At 46.9% G+C, this 23,794-nt stretch overlaps 1 protein-coding gene across 1 annotated transcript in view; it reads right to left on the bottom strand.

The window, feature by feature from the left end:
- Positions 1-20,978, bottom strand: part of MYL3 (myosin light chain 3) — a 58,202-nt gene extending 37,224 nt beyond the window's left edge. Inside the window, exon 1 of the mRNA XM_060247937.1 lies at positions 20,746-20,978. Coding sequence (XP_060103920.1) covers positions 20,746-20,877 — 132 coding nt within the window. The 5' untranslated portion in view covers positions 20,878-20,978. The remainder of the gene's footprint in view (positions 1-20,745) is intronic.
- Between the last annotated feature and the right edge of the window lie 2,816 nt (positions 20,979-23,794).

Below are 23,794 nucleotides of genomic sequence, written 5' to 3'. Positions count from 1 at the left end.
CATTGATTTACACTGAATGATCTACCTTGGCCCTTCCTCATTAGATTGTGGAAGCTCATCCGAGGCTCGGGGTTGCCAATCCCCAGGGGAGTGACTGGAGAAAAACCCAAGGTTTCCGTGAATACCAGCCTCAAAAATGAAGAAGTTATAATCAATAAGGCAAAATTACAATATATCCGTGCACTCTCATTACAAAACACTCTTACAAACATACCCTGACATCTGGAACAAAATACAATTACACAATGTGAGGGACTGACGTATGTCAATATAAAATCCCAGTTAATTTCCGTTTATCAGCAGACAGTCCTCCAATTTCTTAGGAATCTTAACAAAATGCAATTACACAATTGGTTGCACACAATCCTCAGGTGGGGGCAGGGGAATCTCCTGGTTTGGAGACCCTCCCCCACTTCAGGGTCATCAGAAAGCAGCAGGGGGGCAGGGAAGTGTCTGCTGGGCACTCCGTTATTCCCTATGGAGACAGATTCCTGTAGGGAATAGAGAATTGATCTGCAAGTATCTGGGCTTGGGGTGGGGCTGTGTTTTGAGGTAGAGGCACCAAATTTGCGGCATAGCATCTAATGCCTCTCCTCAAAAGACCCTCCAAGTGTCAGAAAGATTGGACCAGGGGGTCCAATTTTATGAGCGACAAAATAAGGTGCCCCTGTCCATTATTTCCAATGGAGGGAAGGCATTTGAAAGGTGTGCGGTCCCTTTCATTGTGATGGCCAGAACTCCCTTTGGAGCTCAATTATACTTGTCACAACCTCGCTCCTGGTTCCACCCCCAGTGTCTCCTGGCTCCACCCCCAAAGTCTCCTGGCTCCATCCCCAAAATTCCCAGATGTTTCTCAAATTGGACTTGGCAACCCTAGCAAAGGCAGTCTTGGCTGGTATTTGCATGGAAGACTCCAAGTACCAGAGTTATCTTGGAGCTGAGATATATGGCAAACCCCTTCCGAACATCTCCTGTCTCGAAAACACTATGGCAGGGGTGGCCAACGATAGCTCTCCAGATGTTTTTTGCCTACAACTCCCATCAGCCCCAGCCATTGGACATGCTGGCTGGGGCTGATGGGAGTTGTAGGCAAAAACATCTGGAGAGCTACCGTTGGCCACCCCTGCACTAAGGGGTCACCATGAATCTGTGACTCGACAACCCTTTCCTCCACCAATATGCCTTGATTCTCAGTGAGAACCGGGGACTATAAAATTAATAAAGAAATATATATATATTATTCTATTTATATCCCGTCCTCCCCGCCGAAGCAGGCTCAGGGCGGCTTACAACATAAAATCCCAAGAACGATAGATTAATAGTATTGAAATACACATTCAATATTAAATAACAATAATTAAAACAGTTAAAACTTAAGAACATAAGAGAAGCCATGTTGGATCAGGCCAATGGCCCATCCAGTCCAACACTCTGTGTCACATAAGAACATAAGAGAAGCCATGTTGAATCAGGCCAGTGGCCCATCCAGTCCAACACTCTGTGTCACATAAGAGAAACCATGTTGGATCAGGCCAATGGTCCATCCAGTCCGATACTCTGTGTCACACAGTGGCCAAAAAAATTATATATTATATATATACACACACACACACACACACTGTGGCTAATAGCCACTGATAGACCTCTGCTCCATATTTTTATCTGCTGGCCTTTTGAAGCTGGCTATGCTTGTAGCCGCCACAGAAAACAGATTATTAAATTGGTGTTCATGTATTCATTTTTGTTTCAAATGACCCCTTTCCCATGGGTTCTTGGTGAGCTGCAAACATCTGATTTTAGTTTTCCAGAAAGAATAAAATTGACCAGAGAGGGGACTTTGTTTAACCCAAAATACTGTTTTTTTCAGAACGGAAGCTTTCGTGTGCTCTCTAAGCACAGTTCATCAGACAAAGGGATCAGGTATAGTGGGCTGAAATACATGAAATACAAACTGCATGTATTTCAGTCCACCGTACCTGATCCCCTCGTCTGAGGAAGTGTGCTTAGAGAGCACACGAAAGCTTGCGTTCTGAATAAAACTTGGTTGGTCTTAAAGGTGCCGCTTGACTCCTGCTTTGTTCAACTGCTTCAGACCAACACGGCTGCTGCCCGCTTGGATCCACCAAAATACTCTGCTTTAATTGCTCTGGTTAATAGCTGGTTAATGAGGGTATTCAGGGATAATTCAATCCATAGGATAAATGGAGCCTGAGTCCTCCAAATTATCATTAGAGGAGCCTCTAACTGAGCACGCAACTTGAGAAAACAAAGAAAGCGAGAACGCACGTTGACATGGAGGGAATGATGCAGTATAAATCACCCAGATGAAATGAGGTATGCAATTTAATACTGGAATGGAAGCACGCCCAGGAATGACTGTCGTGCCTTTCCCAGGGAGTCCTCCGTGCTTTGAACAAATTAAAATTTGCAGCCGAATAAGTTCTTAATTCTGCACTGTGGAAAGCTCAGCTCTGCAGCTCGTCTGGATGAACTGGCGTGAGCCCATTTGCAGGATAGCTCGATCTCATCAAATCTCAGAAGCCAAGTCCTACTTCAAATCGCAGTCCTACTTCATATTTGGATGGGAGACCTCCAAGGAATATCAGAGGAGCGCAGTGGTAAACGACCGTTGTATTTCCTTTGTCTAGACCTGGGCGGCTCAGACGAGACCAATCTCAGCAGATCCTGGAAGCTACGCCGGGCCGATCCTGGTTAGTGTTTGGATGAGAGACTGCAAAGGAAGTCCAGGATTGCTACGCAGAGGCAGGTAATGGCAAACCGCTCTGAATGTAACTTGCTTGAAAACCCTACAGGGTCACCACAACTTAACTGCAACCTGAGAACACTTTTCTCCACCACAGATTCTTTTCCAAAGGTTTCCGGCCTCCTGCCACAAGAGGTGGCGGCGGCTACAAGCATAGCCAGCTTCAAGAGGGGATTGGATAAAAATATGGAGCAGAGGTCCATCAGTACCTATTAGCCACAGTGTGTATATCTCTCTGTGTGTGTACACACACACACATATTACCCACTGTGTGACACAGAGTGTTGGACTGGATGGGCCATTGGCCTGAACCAACAGGGCTTCTCTTATGTTCTTATGTGACACAGAATGTTGGACTGGATGGGCCATTGGCCTGATCCAACATGGCTTCTCTTAAGTTCTTATGTAACACAGAGTGTTGGACTGGATGGGCCATTGGCCCGATCCAACATGGCTTCTCTTAAGTTCTTATGTAACACAGAGTGTTGGACTGGATGGGCCATTGGCCTGATCCAACATGGCTTCTCTTATGTTCTTATGTGATACAGAGTGTTGGACTGGAGGGGCCATTGGCCTGATCCAACATGGCTTCTCTTAAGTTCTTATGTAACACAGAGTGTTAGACTGGAGGGGCCATTGGCCTGATCCAACATGGCTTCTCTTATGTTCTTATGTGACACAGAGTGTTGGACTGGATGGGCCATTGGCCTGATCCAACAGGGTTTCTCTTATGTTCTTATGTGACTCAGAGTGTTGGACTGGATGGGCCATTGGCCTCATCCAACATGGCTTCTCTTATGTTCTTATGTGACACAGAGTGTTGGACTGGAGGGGCCATTGGCCTGCTCCAACATGGCTTCTCTTATGTTCTTATGTGACACAGAGTGTTGGACTGAATGGGCCATTGGCCTGATCCAACGGGGTTTCTCTTATGTTCTTACGTGACTCAGAGTGTTGGACTGGAGGGGCCATTGGCCTGATCCAACATGGCTTCTCTTAAGTTCTTATGTAACACAGAGTGTTGGACTGGAGGGCCCATTGGCCTGATCCAACATGGCTTCTCATGTTCTTATGTGACACAGAGTGTTGGACTGGATGGGCCATTGGCCTGATCCAACATGGCTTCTCTTATGTTCTTATGTTCTTTGTATTTCCCTGGTCCTGGGCCTAAGAGGGGGAAATGGATGAACATAGCAGGAATCAAGCTTCACCTTTAAGACCAACCAAGTTGTATTCAGAATATAAGCTTTCATGTGCTCTCTAAGCACACTTTATCAGATGAGGGGATCAGGTATTGTCCCTTGTCTGATGAAGTATTCTTAGAGAACGCATGAAAGCTTACATTCTGAATAAAACTTGGTTGGTCTTAAAGGTGCGACTTGACTCCTGCTTTGTTCAACTGCTTCAGACTAACATGGCTGCCCACTTGGATCTATTTAGGGAGAAATTGAGTTAGTGAAGGTTTTCCAAGCATGGAGTTGAGACCACAGGAAAAACTTCACCCATTCTGTTGTCCTGATACAGAGAAAGAAAATACCTGGCATCCCGACCTCCCGGGATATCCACAAATAAAGTGTTCTATTTCGGACAGTGACAAAGGCAGAGGGAAATGAACAGGAGTCAGGTAAACAGAAGAGGAGAGGGCCAGTTGTTCGGCTATTAAAAGACCAATTTCCTCCACCCCCTCACTGTCTCCCAAGGCAAAGAACAGACTGTTCCTCTGGAGATATACTAGGGGCAAAGCACAAAAGGAAAAGGAGCAAGCGAGAAGACCCCATGATGTCAACATTAACACGCGATGTCTCTGCAAATATTGGGCTAGAAGGATGAGACATTATTAGCAGGATGCATGTTTTCAGCTCTGCACCACTCACATGGGATACACAGCCAGGCCGAAAGCAGCTGGCACAGACACCAGTGATGAATAAGTAATGGGGTGTGAACTGGCGGAGACTGACCAAGAGAGAGATTTTGGGGTTGTGGTGGATAACTCACTGAAAATGTCAAGACAGTGTGCGAATGCAATACAAAAGGCCATGCTCGGAATTATTAGGAAGGGAATTGAAAACAAATCAGCCAGTATCATAATGCCCCTGTATAAATCGATGGTGCGGTCTCATTTGGAGTACTGTGTGCAATTCTGGTCACCGCCCCTCAAAAGGGATATTATAGCATTGGAAAAAGTTCAGAAAAGGGCAACTGGAATGATTCAAGGTTTGGAACACTTTCCCTATGAAGAAAGGTTGAAACGCTTGGGGCTCTTTAGCTTGGAGAAAAGTCGACTGCGGGGTGACATGACAGAGGTTTACAAAATTATGCATGGGATAGAGAAAATAGAGAAAGAAGTCCTTTTCTCCCTTTCTCACAATACAAGAACTCGTGGGCATTCAATGAAATTGTTGAGCATTCAGGTTAAAACGGATAAAAGGAAGTCCTTCATCACCCAAAGGGTGATTAACATGTGGAATTCACTGCCACAGGAGGTGGTGGCGGCTACAAGCACAGCCAGCTTTAAGAGGGGATTGGATAAAAATATGGAGCAGAGGTCCATCAGTGGCTATTAGCCACACTATATATGTGTGTGTGTGTGTATGTATGTATGTATATGTGTGTGTGTAAATATATATATATACACACACACATATATTGGCCACTGTGTGACACAGAGTGTTGCACTGGATGGGCCATTGGCCTGATCCAACATGGCTTCTCTTATGTTCCACATGCACCTGCTTGTATGATCTTGGGTCAGTTATAACACTCTCAGAGCTGTGCTGCTCAAAAGCAGTTCTTGGAGAGCTTCCTCAGCCCCACCTACCTCACAAGGTTTTCTGTTGGTGGGAGGGGAAGGGAAAGGAGATGGTAAGCCACTCTGAGATTTCTTCTGGTAGTGAAGGGTGGGGTATAAATCCAATCTCTTCCTCCTCCTTACAGCAGAGGTCTTTCACAACACCTCCTGCCTAGCCCTTTTTAACAGGAGATGCCAGGAATTGAAACTGGGACCTTCTATATGCCAAGCAAATGCTTTAACAACAATCCCTGCCCATCTCAGATTGAACATTAGCATGTGAGCATTAATTCATATAATCCAAGGGTGGCCAACGGTAGCTGTCCAGATGTTTTTGCCTACAACTCCCATCAGCCCTAGCCAGCATAGCCATGCTGGCTGGGGCTGATGGGAGTTGTAGAAGAAGAAGAAGATATTGGATTTATATCCCGCCCTCCACTCCGAAGAGTCTCAGAGCGGCTCACAATCTCTTTTACCTTCCTCCCCCACAACAGACACCCTGTGAGGTACATGAAGATATTGGATTTATATCCCGCCCTCCACTCCGAAGAGTCTCAGAGCAGCTCACAATCTCCTTTACCTTCCTCCCCCACAACAGAAACCCTGTGAGGTGGGTGGGGCTGGAGAGGGCTCTCACAGCAGCTGCCCTTTGAAGGACAACTCCTACCAGAGTAGGCAAAAAACATCTGTAGAGCTACCGTTGGCCACCCCTGGTATAATACATAAAAGATATGTGGCCAGGTATATATAGTTGAACATTTATTTGATGCATTTATTATTAATATTATTTAGAGCTGGAAGGGACCTCCATGGTCATCTACACAACAGAAAATTCGCAGCTACCCCCACTCCCCCCCAGTGACCCCTGCTCTGTGCAGGTTAAAAAAAACCCTCTAAAATCACGGGTCCAATCTGTCCTCAAGGAAAATTTGTTCCTGATCTCAAAGCAGAAATCAGGATTCCCCTGGGCATATAAGAAAGGTGTCAAGCAATTAGATCTCAAAGAAATCAGTCCTTGATTTGAAACAAAGTGTGATTTACTGATAATCCAAGATGCTTCCATTGAGCTAGGTTATTGGAACTGATACATAGTAACAGTGGAAGGCATACTTAAAGGTGGCACATCAAAGGTTTTCTAAACAAAGCTACATTCTCTAAACCATGCTGTATTCAGGTGTGAATCTTCACACGGCAACCCCTTATCTCCCCTGTGGTTTCCTTCCCTGGGATCAGGCCTGAGAACCTGTCCCTGGAGGCGCTTATCTTCAAAGAGCAAATTCCTGCATTTGTTAGTGAAAGCGAGAGAGGCAAAGAGGCGCAAACTACATTCTAGATATTTCCTGCTTTGATGTGCCTGGCTTGGTTCGTGGTTAGTAACGTTCATGGAGCTTTACAGATACATTCAGTCAGCATCATGCTATTAGCATCATATTATTGAAAGAAAGATTCACGTTGCTTGACAGGTCTGCTGAGCAGACAGGTTAAAACGGATAAAAGGAAGTACTTCTTCACCCAAAGGGTGATTGACATGTGGAATTCACTGCCACAGGAGGTGGTGGCGGCCACAAGTATGGCCACCTTCAAGAGGGGTTTAGATAAAAATATGGAGCACAGGTCCATCAGTGGCTATTAGCCACAGTGTGCGTATATATATAAAAAATTTTGCCACTGTGTGACACAGAGTGTTGGACTGGATGGGCCGTTGGCCTGATCCAACATGGCTTCTCTTATGTTCTTATGTTCTTATGACAAAAGGGCCACAAGAGCCAAACATTGGCTCATCCCTTCCTGCCTTCCCTCTGACTATCTGCCCAAATTCACAGATTTGAGTTGACATTGCTGTCCAATGGCCATCTAGCCTCTGCTTTAACACCCCCCCCCCCTTCACACACACACACATATACACACCTCCCAAAGAGGAAGCCTGTTCCACTGAGGAATTACTCTAACTGTCTGGAAATTCTTCTTGATGTTTTACTGAAAACTCGTTTAATTAAGTTTCAATCCGTTGGGCCTGGTCCAACCTTCTGGAGCAACAGGAAACAAATTGGTTCCATCCTCTACATGACAACCCTTCAAGCACTTGAAGAAGGCAATCATGTCACCGATCATCACTTTTTATCACCGTTCACGCACTGCTATGAAACTTGCTGCGTGACCTTGAGGTGGTCACAGGCCTTTAGTTATTGATTTCTTATTTATTAGTTCCAATCTTTTTTACCTCCCTTCCCTGTATACAGGGCTCAAGGTAGTGTTCAATGAACACTAAAACAACTACATTTGCACTATTTATTTAGTTAGAGCCAGTTTGGTGTAGTGGTTAAGCGTGTGAACTCTTATCTGGGAGAACCGGGTTTGATTCCCCACGCCTCCACTTGCAGCTGCTGGAATGGCCTTGGATCAGCCATAGCTCTAATAGAGAGCCAGTTGGGTGTAGTGGTTAAGTGCATGGACTCTTATCTGGGAGAACCAGGTTTGATTCCCCACTCCTCCACTTGCACCTGCTGGAATGGCCTTGGGTCAGCCAGAGCTCCAATAGAGAGCCAGTTTGGTGTAGTGGTGAAGTGTGAGGACTCTTATCTGGGAGAACTGGGTTTGATTCTTCACTCCTCCACTTGCATCTGCTAGCATGGCCTTGGGTCAGCCATAGCTCTGGCAGAGGTTGTCCTTGAAAGGGCAGCTGCTGTAAGAGTCCTCTCCAGCCCCACCCACCTCACAGGGTGTCTGTTGTGGGGGAGGAAGGTAAAGGAGATTGTGAGCCCCTCTGAGACTCTTCGGAGTGGAGGGCGGGATAGAAATCCAATATCTTCTTCTATTCCTGTGGGTGGGCTCAGGGCGGAGTACAACTACTTAAACAGGTAACAATAAAGCAACAGGCGATTAGAAGAAGAAGAAGACATTGGATTTATATTCCGCCCTCCACTCAAAAAGTCTCAGAGCGGCTCACAATCTCCTTTACCTTCCTCCCTCACAACAGACACCCTGTGAGGTAGATGAAGATATTGGATTTATATCCCGCCCTCCACTCCGAAGAGTCTCAGAGCGACTCACAATCTCCTTTATCTCCCTCCCCCAAAACAGACATCCTGTGAGGTGGGTGAGGTTGGAGAGGGCTCTCCCAGCAGCTGCCCTTTCAAGGACAACCTCTGCCAGAGCTATGGCTGACCCAAGGCCATTCCAGCAGCTGCAAGTGGAGGAGTGGGGAATCAAACTCGGTTCTCCCAGATAAGGGTCCGTGCACTTAACCACTACACCAAACTGGCAACAAATATAAGGTTAAAACACTAAATTACAGTAAAATCACAACGGTCAATGTAAGAGCCAGTTTGGCATAGTGGCTAAGAGTGTGGAATCTAATCAGGGAAAACTGGATTTGATTTCCCCTCTCCTCCCCATGCACCTTCTGGGTGACCTTGGGTCAGCCACAGTTCTCACAGAGCTGTTTTCTCAAGAGCAGTTCCTGAAAGAGCTCTCTCAGCTCCAATTGTCTCGCAAGGTGACTATTGTGAGGAAAGGAAGAGAAAGGGAATTATGAGCCGCTCTGAGACTCTAAGTGAGTGACAGGCTGTCAATCCAATTTCCTCTTTTTCTTCTTAATTAAATGGCAACCAGAAACTTCTGGTTGTCCCACCACATTCACAATTTAACCTACCCTATAGGGTTGTTGTGAGGATAAAAATGAGAAGGCGAGAAACATGAACCTGGAGCTCCTTGGGAAAAGGCTGGGATAGAAATGTATCAGCATAAATATCAGCTCCAGAAGCATTTTGAGGTAGGGAAGGGAGTTTGTAGGAGAGAACTGCCCTCTCTCTCGATATTCTAGGCCAGATTCTGGCATTCTTCAGTTGTGGGTCTTCAAGCTTCTTGTCTGATTCGCCTCTTCTTTACATTTTGCTAACTAGAGACACGCTTTGTTATCTCTCCAGTTTCCATTTTATTATCTCTCATAGCTAGCTTTGAGAATATGCATTTCCTTGGAAAGTCTTCCAGAAATCCCCAAAGAAGAAGAAAATTTTGGATTTATATCCCACCCTATACTCTGAATCTCAGCGTCTCAGAGTGGTCACAATCTCCTCTACCTTCCCACCCCCCCACAACAAACACCCTGTGAGGTAGGTGGGGCTGAGAATGCTTTTATAGCAGCTGTCCTTTCAAGGACAACTCCTGTGAGAGCTATGGCTGACCCAAGGCCATCTCAGCAGGTGCAAGTGGAGGAGTGGGGAATCAAACCCGGTTCTCCCAGATAAGAGTCCACTCACTTAACCACTATGGCTGACCTAAGGCCATTCCAGCAGCTGCAAGTGGAGGAGTGGGGAATCAAACCTGGTTCTCCCAGATAAGAGTCCTCTCAGTTAACCGCTATGGCTGACCCAAGGCCATTCCAGCGGTTGCAAGTGGAGGAGTGGGGAATCAAACCTGGTTCTCCCAGATAAGAGTCTGCACACTTCACCACTATGGCTGACCCAAGGCCATTCCAGCAGCTGCAAGTGGAGGAGTGGGGAATCAAACCCTGTTCTCCCAGATAAGAGTCCGCACACTTCACCGCTATGGCTGACCCAAGGCCATCCCAGGAGGTGCAAGTGGAGGAGTGGGGAATCAAACCCGGTTCTCCCAGTTAAGAGTCTATGCAATTAGCCACTACACCCAACTGGCTCTCTGTTAGAGCTATGGCTGACCCAAGGCCATTCCAACAGCTGCAAGTGGAGGAGTGGGGAATCAAACCCGGTTCTCCCAGTTAAGAGTCCGCACACTTAACCTATACACCAAACTGGCTCTCTATTAGAGCTCTGGTTGACCCAAGGCCATCTCAGCATCTGCAAGTGGAGGAGTGGGGAATCAAACCTGGTTCTCCCAGATAAGAGTCCAGGCACTTAACCACTACGCCAAACTGGCTTATCCACTGCACCAAACCGTGACGGGAAGAAAGAAATTTACCTAACAATGCTGGCTTCCATGTATGACTTCCAACATTCAATCAAATAGATGCAAGGGTGATCTGACCATGACATCTGTCACCCCTTCGATCGCCAGGGTTGATTCGGCTGATCTGGCTAGCTAGGTGGGTGTCTCCTTCCTTCCTCACCACTCCATGTGCGTCCTTCTCAAAGTTGCAGTCCCAGATAGAAGGAGTGTACCATTCTTTGGTCAAAGGTATACAACAGCTTTGCTCCCTTGCTAAAAACCTCCAAACAATTTAAAAACTTTGTTGCACCAGACACCAAGAGTACGACTGCAATCCCCTGAAACGGGGTGAATATCAAGATTTGCATTGGTGCTGACAAACCAGTGTTAATTCTGCAACTGCCAATGTGACGGAACGGCCCTGGTTTGCCTACCAGACCCCGTTCCCCTTTTTGGAGGGAGCTATTTCTCCTCCGGCCACTTGGGCTCGCTGCCACCGCCTGCTCAGTCTAGCGGTTCGGATTGAGAGGAACAGGACTCCCAATCCCCCTCTCCAGCTCTGAGGCCAGGCCTCAAGGTCCTCTGCCACCCTGTACTTGGGTATCACAGAGACCACAGCACTTCTTCAAGGAACCCCTGGAGGATTGGCACCCTATCCAACTACAGGCCTTCCCCCTTTCCCAGGCCGTTCCGTCACAGCCTTAAAGAGATGTATTCTAACACCTTTCTCCGTTTTTCAAGCACTTTAGATTCTTCTGACACCCTCTATGTGGTCTAACCCCAACTGTGCTTTTTCTGCAGGAACACCTGCTGAACGGGGTACAGCCATCTGTGTGGCCTGCAGAAGGTCTTGGGTTCAATCCCCGGCATCTTCAGTTTAAAAAGGGACCAGGCAGTAGGTGATGTGAAAGACCTCTGCCTGAGACCCTGGAGAGCTGCTGTCACTCTGAGTAGACCCTGGAGAAGGGCTGCCACCTGGAGAACTACTCACTTCTGAATTAATTGGATCCTATTCCCATACAAGGATTGCAGCATTGAGTGCCTTTTTGCCTAGGGAGGGCTGAAGAAGACAAAATGTTCCAGTTTTGGGAATAGAGATCCGGGGGAGGTTGCCTCTAAAAATCGGAAGCACGGGGGGGGGCCATCTGGACTGGGACTACAGGTCAATATGAGGTGGACGGGGCTTAAACCTTTCTTAGTGCCATTTTCTCAGCCTGGAATGGACACAGGGAATTGATATTTGTGTCTTTGAGCAAACATATTGGTATTGACATGTGATCCCACCGGGGCATATTGCACCTCTAGCTAAAAGTAGAGTGAAAAAACCGCCACCTGAGATCCTGCAGAGCTTCTGCCAATCTGAATAGACAGCACTGTTCTTGATAGATCAGGGGGTCTGACCGAGTAGAAGATAGCTTCGTATGCACGAGTTTGACATTGTTTCTCCAACTGGGGTCATTGGCCAACCACAAAACCCCCAAAGAATTTTCACACCATAGCTGAGACTCCTTTAAAGTGACACTGCCTTGTGTCCTTTACTGGAGAAACTCTAGTTGGAAACATCCCAAGTAAATATCTAATTCTCAACTGGAAAAAGGTTCCCTTGCCACCTGCTGGGGTCATAAATAATACTACTGGGGGTATTGTGGGAGAGAGAACGACACTCCTCAGTGTGGTAGCATGGAGGTAGCACTTGAATGGAAGGGATTACTTGGGGTTCCCATCTCTGGTCTGGGAAATACCTGAAGACCTGGGGGTGGAACCTGAGGAAGGCAGGGCTTGGGGGTTTTTGGGGACTCTGGAGGAAATGGCTGCATCAGAGTGTGAACTCTATGGTGACATATTCCACTGAGGTTCCTCCCCAGGCTCCAACCCCCAAATCTCCAGGTATTTCCTAACCTGGACCTGGCAACTCTATGCATATCCACAGCACTCTCCTTTCTCCTTCCCCAGACAAATGAGTGAGCTCAAAGTAGCTGAATGGCGAGGGAAATTGCTGAATTACAAATTATTATGAAACTTGGAACAAACACCTCCCCAGGACTGAACAGGGATATTGGTTTTTTTAATCTCATTACCAGAGGTGGAATTCCTGCAGGAGCTCCTTTGCATATTAGGCCACACACCCCTGATGTAGCCAATCCTCCAAGAGCTTTACAAGACTCTTTTTTGTAAGCTCTTGGAGGATTGGCTACCTCAGAGGTGTGTGGCCTAATATGCAAATGAGCTCCTGCTAGAATTCCACCCCTGCTCATTACATATGCTAAACCCATTCTCATCAAGTACAGCTATATATCCACAGTATTCCAGTGTATTTCTCTTTTAGAATAGTGTATCAGAATAGTGTTTTTTTTATACTGGCATACTCAAATAAGGGATATTGACTGTTTACTCATTACATATACTAAACCCATCTTCCACTATATTTTAATGCATTCTTTTTTTCTAACGGCAAACTAGAATGATGTTTGTAAGGTGTGTTACATGTTCAAAAGTAGTTTAGGTGGGCAGGAACACCTCTGGGAAAGACATGTCCTCGTTTAAACCCAGGCTTGCAAGCAAGAGAGCAATGAGCAGACAACATTTAATGGAAGTACCGGTACTTCTTCACCCAAAGGGTGATTAACATGTGGAATTCACTGCCACAGGAGGTGGTGGCGGCCACAAGCATGGCCACCTTCAAGAGGGGTTTAGATAAAAATATGGAGCAGAGGTCCATCAGTGGCTATTAGCCACAGTGTGTGTGTGTATATATAAAATTTTTTGCCACTGCGTGACACAGAGTTTTGGACTGGATGGGCCATTGGCCTGATCCAACATGGCTTCTCTTATGTTCTTATGTGACACAGAGTGTTGGAATGGATGGGCCATTGGCCTGATCCAACATGGCTTCTCTTATGTTCTTATGTGACACAGAGTGTTGGACTGGATGGGCCACTGGCCTGATCCAACAGGGCTTCTCTTACGTTCTTATGTGACACAGAGTGTTGGACTGGATGGGCCATTGGCCTGATCCAACATGGCTTCTCTTATGTTCTTATTCTCCTATTCTGACATTTACTGTTTCATTGGTTTCCCACGCGAATGCTATCCAGATCAAATGTTCTTTCAATGCGCTCATTTCACTCTCTTGCCATTGGATTCTAACTCGGTATCACTTTGCATTCTTAACCGCTGCCCACTAGCTATATGTAGTTCTGCTCACTGTACCTCATTCCTCGGCTGAAGAAGTGTGCATGCACACATGAAAGCTTACATTCTGAATCAAACTTTGTTGATCTTAAAGGTGCAAATGGACTCCTACTTTGTTCTACTGCTTCAGACCAACACGGCTGCCGCCTAGATCTATCTCCAAACACAGTGCAGCAACCCACCCATTTATAACAGAATGGCTTCAACTCTTGTTTTTTCATGCACAACTTCAGGACGCTCTACTAGCTGCATGTGACTTGTGGGACTGTGATTAAGGATGCCCCCAGGGCTTCTGGATAGGAGGCAGAGGTCGCACACATGGCAGCAATGATAGCTGTGAAGTAGGCGTGCCAAGTCCAGTTCAAGAAATATCTGGGGACTTTGGGGGTGGAGCCAGGAGACTTTGGGGGTGGAGCCAGGAGACATTAGGAGTGGAGCCAGGAGACATTAGGGGTGGAGCCAGGAGACATTAGGGGTGGAGCCAAGATCAAGGCTCTGACAAGCATCATTGAACTCCAACGGGAGTTCTGGCCATCACATTTAAAGGGACCGCACACATTTTTAAATGCCTTCCTTCCATAGGAAATAATGAAGGATAGGGGCACCTTCTTTGGGGGCTCATAGAATTGGACCCTCTGGTCCAATCTTTTTGAAACTTGGAGGGTAGTTTGGGGAGAGGCACTGGATGCTATACAGAAAAGTTGGTACCTCTACCTCAAAAAGCAGGTCCCCCCCCAAGAGCTTCAGATACCCACGGATCAATTCTCCATTCTTTCCTATGGGAATCCGTCTCCATAGGGAATAATAGAGTTCCCAGCAGATATTTCCCTCCCCTCCCCTCACTTTCTGATGATCCTGAAGCGGGGGGAGGGCCTCCAAACAGGAGGATCCCCTGCCCCCACCTGGGGATTGGCAACCCTACTGTGAAAGAATGGACTTGCAAAGTCTTCCCTGTTGCTTCCGGTTGGCCCATGGCTCTGCTTCCTGATGGTGACCCTTGCCCTGCCTTATCTACAGAAGCATAACAACCAGATCACCAGATGTCCTAGTTCCGCTGTACACTGCATTGGTCAGGCCACACCTGGAGTATTGTGTGACGTTCTGGAAGCCTCACTTCAAGAATATATATATCTGTGTGTGAATGTATATATTTGTATGTGTGTGTGTGTATACATACACACACATATTGGCCACTGTGTGACACAGAGTGTTGGACTGAATGGGCCATTGGCCTGATCCAACATGGCTTCTCTTATGTATGTTCTTGTGTCTGGGGCGGTGATGCTCTGTATTCTTGGTGCTTGGGAGGGACAACAGTGTGAGGACTTCTAGTGCCCTGGCCCCACTGATGGACCTCCTGATGGCACCTGGTTTTTTTGGCCCCTGTGTGACACAGAGTGCTGGGCTGGATAGGCCATTGGCCTGATCCAACATGGCTTCTCTTATGTTCTTATGTGACACAGAGTTTTGGACTGGATGGGCCATTGGCCTGATCCAACATGGCTTCTCTTAAGTTCTTATGTGACACAGAGTGTTGGACTGGATGGGCCATTGGCCTGATCCAACATGGCTTCTCTTAAGATCTTATGTTACACAGAGTGATGGACTGGATGGGCCATTGGCCTGATCCAACATGGCTTCTCTTACATTCTTATGTCTGGGGCAAGTGATGCTCTGTATTCTTGGTGCTTGGAAGGGGCAACAGTGGGAGGGCTTCTAGTGTCCTGGCCCCACTGATGGACCACCTGATGGCATCTGGGTTTTTTGACCACTGTGTGACACAGAGTGTTGGACTGGATGGGCCATTGGCCTGATCCAGCATGGCTTCTCTTATATTCTTATGTCTGAGGCAGTGATGCTCTGTCTTCTTGTGCTGGAGGGGGGCAACAGTGGGAGGACTTCTAGTGTCCTGGCCCCACTGATGGACCTCCTGATAGCACCTGGGTTTTTTGGCCACTGTGTGATAGAGTGTTGGACTGGATGGGCCATTGGCCTGATCCAACATGGCTTCTCTTATGTTCTTATGTGACATAGAGTGTTGGACTGTATGGGCCATTGGCCTGATCTAACATGGCTTCTCTTATGTTCTTATGTGACACAGAGCGTTGGACTGGATGGGCCATTGGCCTGATCCAACATGGCTTCTCTTATGTGACACAGAGTGTTGGACTGGATGGGCCACTGGCCTGATCCACCAGGGCTTCTCTTATGTTCTTATGTGACACAGAGTGTTGGACTGGATGGGCCATTGGCCTGATCCAACATGGCTTCTCTTATGTTCTTATGTGACACAGAGCGTTGGACTGGATGGGCCATTGGCCTGATCCAACATGGCTTCTCTTATGTGACACAGAGTGTTGGACTGGATGGGCCACTGGCCTGATCCAACAGGGCTTCTCTTATGTTCTTATGTGACACAGAGCGTTGGACTGGATGGGCCATTGGCCTGATCCAACATGGCTTCTCTTATGCTCTTAAGAAAGATGTGGACAGAATGGTGCGGGTGCAAAGGGGAGCGACAAGGATGATCAGGGGCTTGGAGGCCAAGAAGCCCTATGAAAAAAAGCTGAGGGACTTGGGAATGTTTAGTCTGGAGTCGAGGAGGTGGAAGGGGGGGAACAGGATTGTTCTCTTGAAGTCTTTGAAGGGCTGTCACTAACTTAGAGAAGGATGGCAGGGAGTTTTTCCTGTTGGCAGCGGAGGCCGTCTGCCTCTCAGTATGAGTCGTAGACAGACTCGGATGCCCCGCTGGTGGGCTTCTCAGAAGTATGCATCCTTTTGCAAACAGCTTTCTGGATTAAAGGGACCTTTGGACCAGTCCAGAAGGGTTGATTGGTTCTCAATGTTTTTCCTTGTCTGTACTCTGCCTCAAGCCCTGACCTGGATAGCCCAGGTTAGCTGGATCTTGTTGGATCTTGGAAACGAAGCAGCGTCGGCGGGGCTTTTTGCTTCTTCTTTGGAGGCAAACGCCTTTGCCTATTAGGCCACACCCCTGATGTAGCCAATCGAGGGTTGCCAAGTCCAATTCAAGAAATATCTGGGGACTTTGGGGATGGAGCCAGGAGAGTTTGGGGGTGGAGCCAGGAGACATTAGGGGTGGAGCCAAGATCAAGGTTGTGACAAGCATCATTGAACTCCAAGGGAGTTCTGGCCCTCACATTTAAAGGGACGGCACACCTTTTCAATTCCTTCCTTCCATAGGAAATAATGAAGGATAGGGACACCTTCCTTTGGGTCTCATAGAATTGGACCCCCTGGTCCAATCTTTTTGAAACTTGGGGGGTATTTTGGGAAGAGACACTGGATGCTATACTAAAAATGTGGTGCCTCTACCCCCAAAAACAGCCCCCCACAGAGCCCCAGATACCCGCGGATCAATTCTCTATGATTGTCTATGGGAATAAATCTCCTTAGGGAATAATAGAGTTCCCAGCAGACATTTCCCACCCCTCCCGCCGCTTTCTGACGACCTTGAAGTGGGGGGAGAACCTCTAAACCGGGGGATCCCCTGCCCCCACCTGGGGATTGGCAGCCCTAAGCCAATCCTCCTGGAGCTAACAGGTAGGGTTGCCAATCCCCAGGTGGGGGCAGGGGATCCCCCGGTCATTGGCCATGCTGGCTGGGGCTGATGGGAGTTGTATGCAAAAAAACAACAACTGGAGAGCTACTGGTCTCTACCCCTGTTCTAGGCAAATGCACTTCCTTGTAGATCAGAAAGTGAGAACTCCAGGTGTCATTTTTGTGTGTGTCTGTTTTATGAAGGTGCAGCACTTAAACAAGTAACCAGCCAGATGAGTTTTGTGCTCAGCTGAAGAGATAGTTAATTGGATAGCAGACAGATGTATTACAAGGAGGGCTTTTTTTTAAAGCAGGAACTCCTTTGCATATAGGACCACTCACCCTTGATGCAGCCAATCCTCCAAGAATTTACAGGGCTCTTCGTACAGGGCCTACTGTGAGCTCCAGGAGGATTGGCTACATCAGGGATGTATGGAACGCCTGTGGAACTCAGCGGGAAATCCTTTGCATATTAGGCCACGCCTCCCTGATGCAGCCAATCCTCCAAGAGCTGACAGGGCTCTTAGTACAGGGCCTACTGTAAGCTCCAGGAGGATTGGCTACATCAGGGGTGTATGGAACACCTGTGGAACTCAGCGGGAAATCCTTTGCATATTAGGCCACGCCTCCCTGATGCAGCCAATCCTCCAAGAGCTGACAGGGCTCTTAGTACAGGGCCTACTGTAAGCTCCAGGAGGATTGGCTACATCAGGGGTGTATGGAATTCCCGTGGAACTCAGCGGAAAATCCTTTGCATATTAGGCCACGCCTCCCTGATGTAGCCAATCCTCCAAGGGCTGACAGGGCCCTTCTTACAGGGCCTACTGTGAGCTCCAGGAGGATTGGCTACATCAGGGGTGTGTGGCCTAATATGCTACAAAAAAAGCCCTGAATGCAACCCCACACAAAAACCAGTCAGTGGAGGAGGAGGAGGAGGAGGAATCGCTAACTCATATGGTTAAGAACAACGCTCTCAAGTAGTGACGCCCACTGTGAGGTGGGTGTTCATTATCAAAACTGATTTCTCCCCTTCAGAATGATGGGTTGTGAACTGGCGGAGACTGACCAAGAGAGAGATCTTGGGGTCGTGGTAGATAACTCACTGAAAATGTCAAGACAGTGTGCGATTGCAATAAGAAAAGGCCAACGCCATGCTGGGAATTATTAGGAAAGGAACTGAAAACAAATCAGCCAGTATCATAATGCCCCTGTATAAATCGATGGTGCGGTCTCATTTGGAGTACTGTGTGCAGTTCTGGTCGCCGCACCTCAAAAAGGATATTATAGCATTGGAAAAAGTGCAGAAAAGGGCAACTAGAATGATTAAAGGTTTGGAATACTTTCCCTATGAAGAAAGGTTATAACGCTTGGGGCTCTTTAGCTTGGAGAAAAGTCGACTGCAGGGTGACATGATAGAGGTTTGCAAGACGATGCATGGGATGGAGAAAGTAGAGAAAGAAGTCCTTTTCTCCCTTTCTCACAATACAAGAACTCGTGGGCATTCAATGAAATTGCTGAGCAGCCAGGTTAAAACGGATAAAAGGAAGTCCTTATTCACCCAAAGGGTGATTAACATGTGGAATTCACTGCCATATATATATTTGGCCACTGTGTGATACAGGGTGTTGGACTGGATGGGCCATTGGCTTGAACCAACATGGCTTCTCTTATGTTCTTATGATAGCCGTCGTTCATCGGCAATTGCTTGCCGATTTCGTTACGAATGTCATCACTCAAAACTCCTGCAATTTATTCCCGTATATTCCATTAAACGGGCTGCCTTTCCCATTCTTTAGATTTATTTGAATATCCTTACAGCAAGCGAGGAAAGGGGAAACCGTATCCCTGAAAAAGAAATCTGCGCACAGGGAGAGAAAAACGAATGCAGAAAACTCAAGGCTGTTGCTCCTAAGTCACCATTGAGTTGACTTGAGATACATCAAGTTCTCAAAATTGGTTCAAGTAAGCTTGCCCCTTTGAACATTTAGCTAAGGCACAGCACCGAGCCAGAGAACCGCTGCTGTACAGTATCATCATCCTTATGTAACATTTCCCCGCTTTTAGGGGTGCCAGCCTCCAGGTGGGTGATGGAGATCTCCCGGAGTTACAATTAGTCTCCCAGATTGCATAAATCCCTGATTATTTATTGATTTAAAACACTTATCCCACTTCTCCGGGAGAATGTGGCTGCTTTGGAAGGTGGCATTATATATCACCAAGGCCCTTCCTCTCCCTGAATTTCACTCGCCCAAGCTTCCACCCTCAAATCTGCAGGAAATCCAAACCCAGAGTTGGTAACTCTACCCATGTTAAGAAGTACCCATCAGTTTGCCCATGCAGAATTTCGCCGTGTGCCCAACAGACAACGTCTGCTTTCCATGGGCACAATCCCAGCCAGAGCGGTCGGCTCATCACAACTGACTTACAGCAACCTCAGCAAGGAGATAGAACAAGCAGGAAAGGGGGGGGGGGATACAAAGAATTCAACCCAGAACAGACTAGATAACAAAACAGTTTGGGGAGGGGAGGGGGAGCAATAAAGAAAGAAATATATACCGAATGATCACTGTCAAAAATGCTGGAATCCAAAAACTTTAATCAAATTATAAATATGAATAACTGTTCACCAAAACATATTAATGGTTGATTACACGTCGGGCTACCTTCCCATACTATAAATAAAACCTTTTAAATAAAATTGTACTTGTGCACGTGGGGATAATTAATTTATTTTTTTTTCCAATTTATACCTCGCCCTATCCCACAAGCGGGCTCAAGTATAACGTACTTGAAAGCATCTTTCCTATGACCAGGTAGAATTATAAATCTCATAAAATGCATGGTTTGGTTTGCATGCATTTTAGGTTACTTATAACTGCACTGGCTTTTGTAAACTAGGGAAGGCACTTCTGTTTGCAACCAAAGATTGATATATCGTGATGCAAAGTTTTAAATATTTATGATTTGCTTAAAGATTTTTCAAAAAATGATAATTCCACATATATGAGATAGATGATAGATAGATAGATAGATAGATAGATAGATAGATAGATAGATAGATAGATAGATAGATGATAGATAGATAGATAGATAGATAGATAGATAGATAGATAGATAGATAGATAGATAGATAGATAGATAGATAGATAGATAGATAGAAAGAAATGTGATAATTCCACATATATGGGATTCCCCCCCTCTTTTCCCAAACTTTTTTGGTTACCCAGCAAGAGGCTTTAAAGGCAACTGAGAAGAGAAGATGGTTTTCCGCTGCCTTCCTCTACAGAGTCTTCCTTGGTGGTCTCCCATCCCAGACTTATGGGAGTCTCCAGTGAGGGGTTTTCAAGTCAAGTGAGAAGCAAAAGTGGTTGTGCCTTCGCCTTCCTCTGCGGAGTCTTCCTTGATGGTCTCCCATCCAAGTCTTGACCCTACTTAACTTCCAAGGTCAGACCAAGATAGGGCTATACCATGCTGCCTTCCCTCCCAGATCTTTCCTGTAGGATGCCCCCCCCAAAAAAATATCCTCCCCAAATATGCTTACCTTGATGTTAGCTGGGTTAAATTCAACTTCCTTGCGAGGTTCTGGCTCTGGTGGGGGAGCCGGCTTGGGGGCTGGCTTGGGCTCTTCCTTCTTGGGTTCTGCTTTTTTGGGTTCGGGCTTCTTGGGTGCCATTTTGCTCGGTGGCAGCGAAGGAGATGGCAGCAGCTCAGGAAGATCAAGCAGCGCCCAAGATGTTCCTCTCTCAACAAGGTCTTTATTCACCTCTCAGCTCCTGAACGTCACATGTTCGTTTCTTTGGCCCTCCCCCCCCCACCATCACACATACCACATCGCACAATAGGGCCGTTGCTATAAAAGGAGAAGACATTTGGCCCTGCTATTTTGGAGCGGCCGCTTATGGCATTGTTCTGAATTAGCATCGAAATAGGACAAGGGCTTGGGGATATAAGGGACAGAGCCTGGAGCTGCGTCAAAATATGTCTGTCTCTTGGAGGGGGGAGGGGCGTGTGGCTGGTCGCATGCTACCAAGAGATCAGTTTCATCCCTAGAGAAATGGAGGGGGGCTTGGGGGTCATTTGCTGGAATGGCAGGCCATGGAACAGGGAACATAAGAACACAAGAGAAGCCATGTTGGTTCAGGCCAACGGCCCATCCAGTCCAACACTCTGTGTCACACAGTGGCCAATATATGTGTGTATACACACACACACACACACATACATATGTATATATATATATATATATATACACACACACACACATACTGTGGCTAATAGCCACTGATGGACCTCTGCCCCATATTTTCATCAAATCCCCTATTGAAGCTGGCTATGCTTGTAGCCGCCGCCACCACCTCCTGTGGCAGTGAATTCCACATGTTAATCACCCTTTGGATGAAGAAGGACTTCCTTTTATCCGTTTTAACCCGACTGCTCAGCAATTTCATTGAATGCCCACGAGTTCTTGTATTGTGAGAAAGGGAGAAAAGGACTTCTTTCTCTACTTTCTCCATCCCATGCATAATCTTGTAACCCTCTATCATGTCACCCCGCAGTCGACGTTTCTCCAAGCTAAAGAGCCCCAAGCGTTTTAACCTTTCTTCATAGGGAAAGTGTCCCAAACCTTTAATCATTCTTGTTGCCCTTTTCTGCACTTTTTCCAGTGCTATAATATCCTTTTTTGAGGTGCGGTGACCAGAACTATACACAGTACTCCAAATAAGACCACACCATCAATTTAGACAGGGGCATCTGTATACTGGCTGATCTGTTTTTAATTCCCTTCCTAATAATACCCAGCATGGCATTGGCCTTTTTTTATTGCAAACGCACACTGTCTTGACATTTTCAGTGAGTTCTCTACCACGACCCCAAGATCTCTCTCTTGGTCAGTCTCTGCCAGTTCACAGCCCAGGAAGAGAACGCATTGCAGTTGTAACAACCGGATGGCGCATGAGCTGGCTTGTTACTAGAGATGATCAGCACAGGGCAAGTGGGACAAAGAGGATGCTACCAGGGGTAGGGCACTGTTGGCTGGGAGAAGGAGTGTGCCAATACACCATAGGAGCTCAATTCACTCCCAGCCAGAAGTGGCGTGGGTGTGATCGGTCTTCCCTCTTGACCCATGCCATGACAAGACGGAGCCAAACTTGATGCGAGGCCTTATTTTGGGCAAGAGTTCACAGGAGCAGAGCTCCAGAACCTCGTCATTTTATTGTCCTCTTTCTTTCCTACCCCCCTCACAAAATACTTGCTTTTGGGCTTCATCGTTCAACGCCCCCCCCCCCCCCCCGGTGAGAATTTTGCTGAACTCTTAAAGATTTGATAAGTAGTCTAATATTCCCCCCCCCCCAAAAAAAAATGGGGAAATAACCAAAACATATAAAGCAGATGGATGGAAATCTTCATCATGCCACCTAGGGGAAAGCAATTTAAAATGTTCCCTCTAAGCTGCAGAGTCTTGTGAGCAAACATTCTACGTTGTGAGCTGCTGTCATTAATGTTGTGAGCCGCCGCATAAATTATTAGGGGAGGGACGGTGGCTCAGTGGTAGAGCATCTGCTTGGGAAGCAGAAGGTCCCAGGTTCAATCCCCGGCATCTCCAAAAAAGGGTCCAGGCAAATAGGTGTGAAAAACCTCAGCTTGAGACCCTGGAGAGCCGCTTCTCAAATTGTCTTCTCAAATACTGACTTTGATGGACCAAAGGTCTGATTCAGTATAAGGCAGCTTCATATGTTCGTATGTTCATATTGTGCTCTGGGGTCAATTTACCTGAGCTGAGGCAAAACCGTGTGAGCTGGAGTCTACAAAACTGCGAGCTAACTCACCCTCACTCAGCTTAGAGGGAATACTGGACGGGAGTAAGATTTTTTTTAATGACAATTAATATTCAAGAAGCATTTTAAGGGAGATGCTGAGATTTAGCACCAGGATTGGCAACTCCCAGGCGGTAGCTAGGGATCTCCTGGGGTTACAACTGATCTCCAGGTGACAGAGACCAGTTTGCCTGGAGGAAATGGCCTCATTGGAAGGTGGGGCCTATGGCGTTACGCCCGTTGAAGTCCCTCCCCTTTCTAAACCCCGCCCTCTTCAGGCTCCACCCACAAAATCGCCAGGTGTTTCTCAGCCTGGAATTGGCAACCCTATTTAGTACACCTTCCCGTGATGTCAGAGTTGTGAGGCATATGCAAATGTGTTATGCGAATGAGTTGTGCTAATACGCACTGGCACCTCTTTTTCTACGAAATGACCCCCGCTTCATGCCATTGTTTCAAGGGCTTGGGCTTGGCTTGGACCTGATTAAGGACTGCGTGGTCCAGAAAGGGATGTACACCTTGTGTGGAGCAATAAATACCTTCAGCAGCACCTTTTAGAACCAATGGAGTGCAGCGCGTTGTCGGGCAGACCTTGAAGGTAGAGATCTAGAGATTCCATTTCGTTAACACTTATGGTTTACGCCTGTTAGAAATGGGAGGGTTATGCTGCAGACGACGCTACCATTTCGTCTGATTTCGATGCCCCTCCCAGGGCGTAACCCTAGCAACAGGCTTACATCATTAATTTATTAATGGAATAACCACTGTGCAGAG

Source organism: Heteronotia binoei, chromosome 10 (assembly GCF_032191835.1).
Source record: "Heteronotia binoei isolate CCM8104 ecotype False Entrance Well chromosome 10, APGP_CSIRO_Hbin_v1, whole genome shotgun sequence".
NCBI classification, from domain to species: domain Eukaryota; kingdom Metazoa; phylum Chordata; class Lepidosauria; order Squamata; family Gekkonidae; genus Heteronotia; species Heteronotia binoei.
The sequence above is the reverse complement of the archived record's forward strand: the minus strand, read 5'-3'. Positions and strand labels throughout refer to the sequence as shown.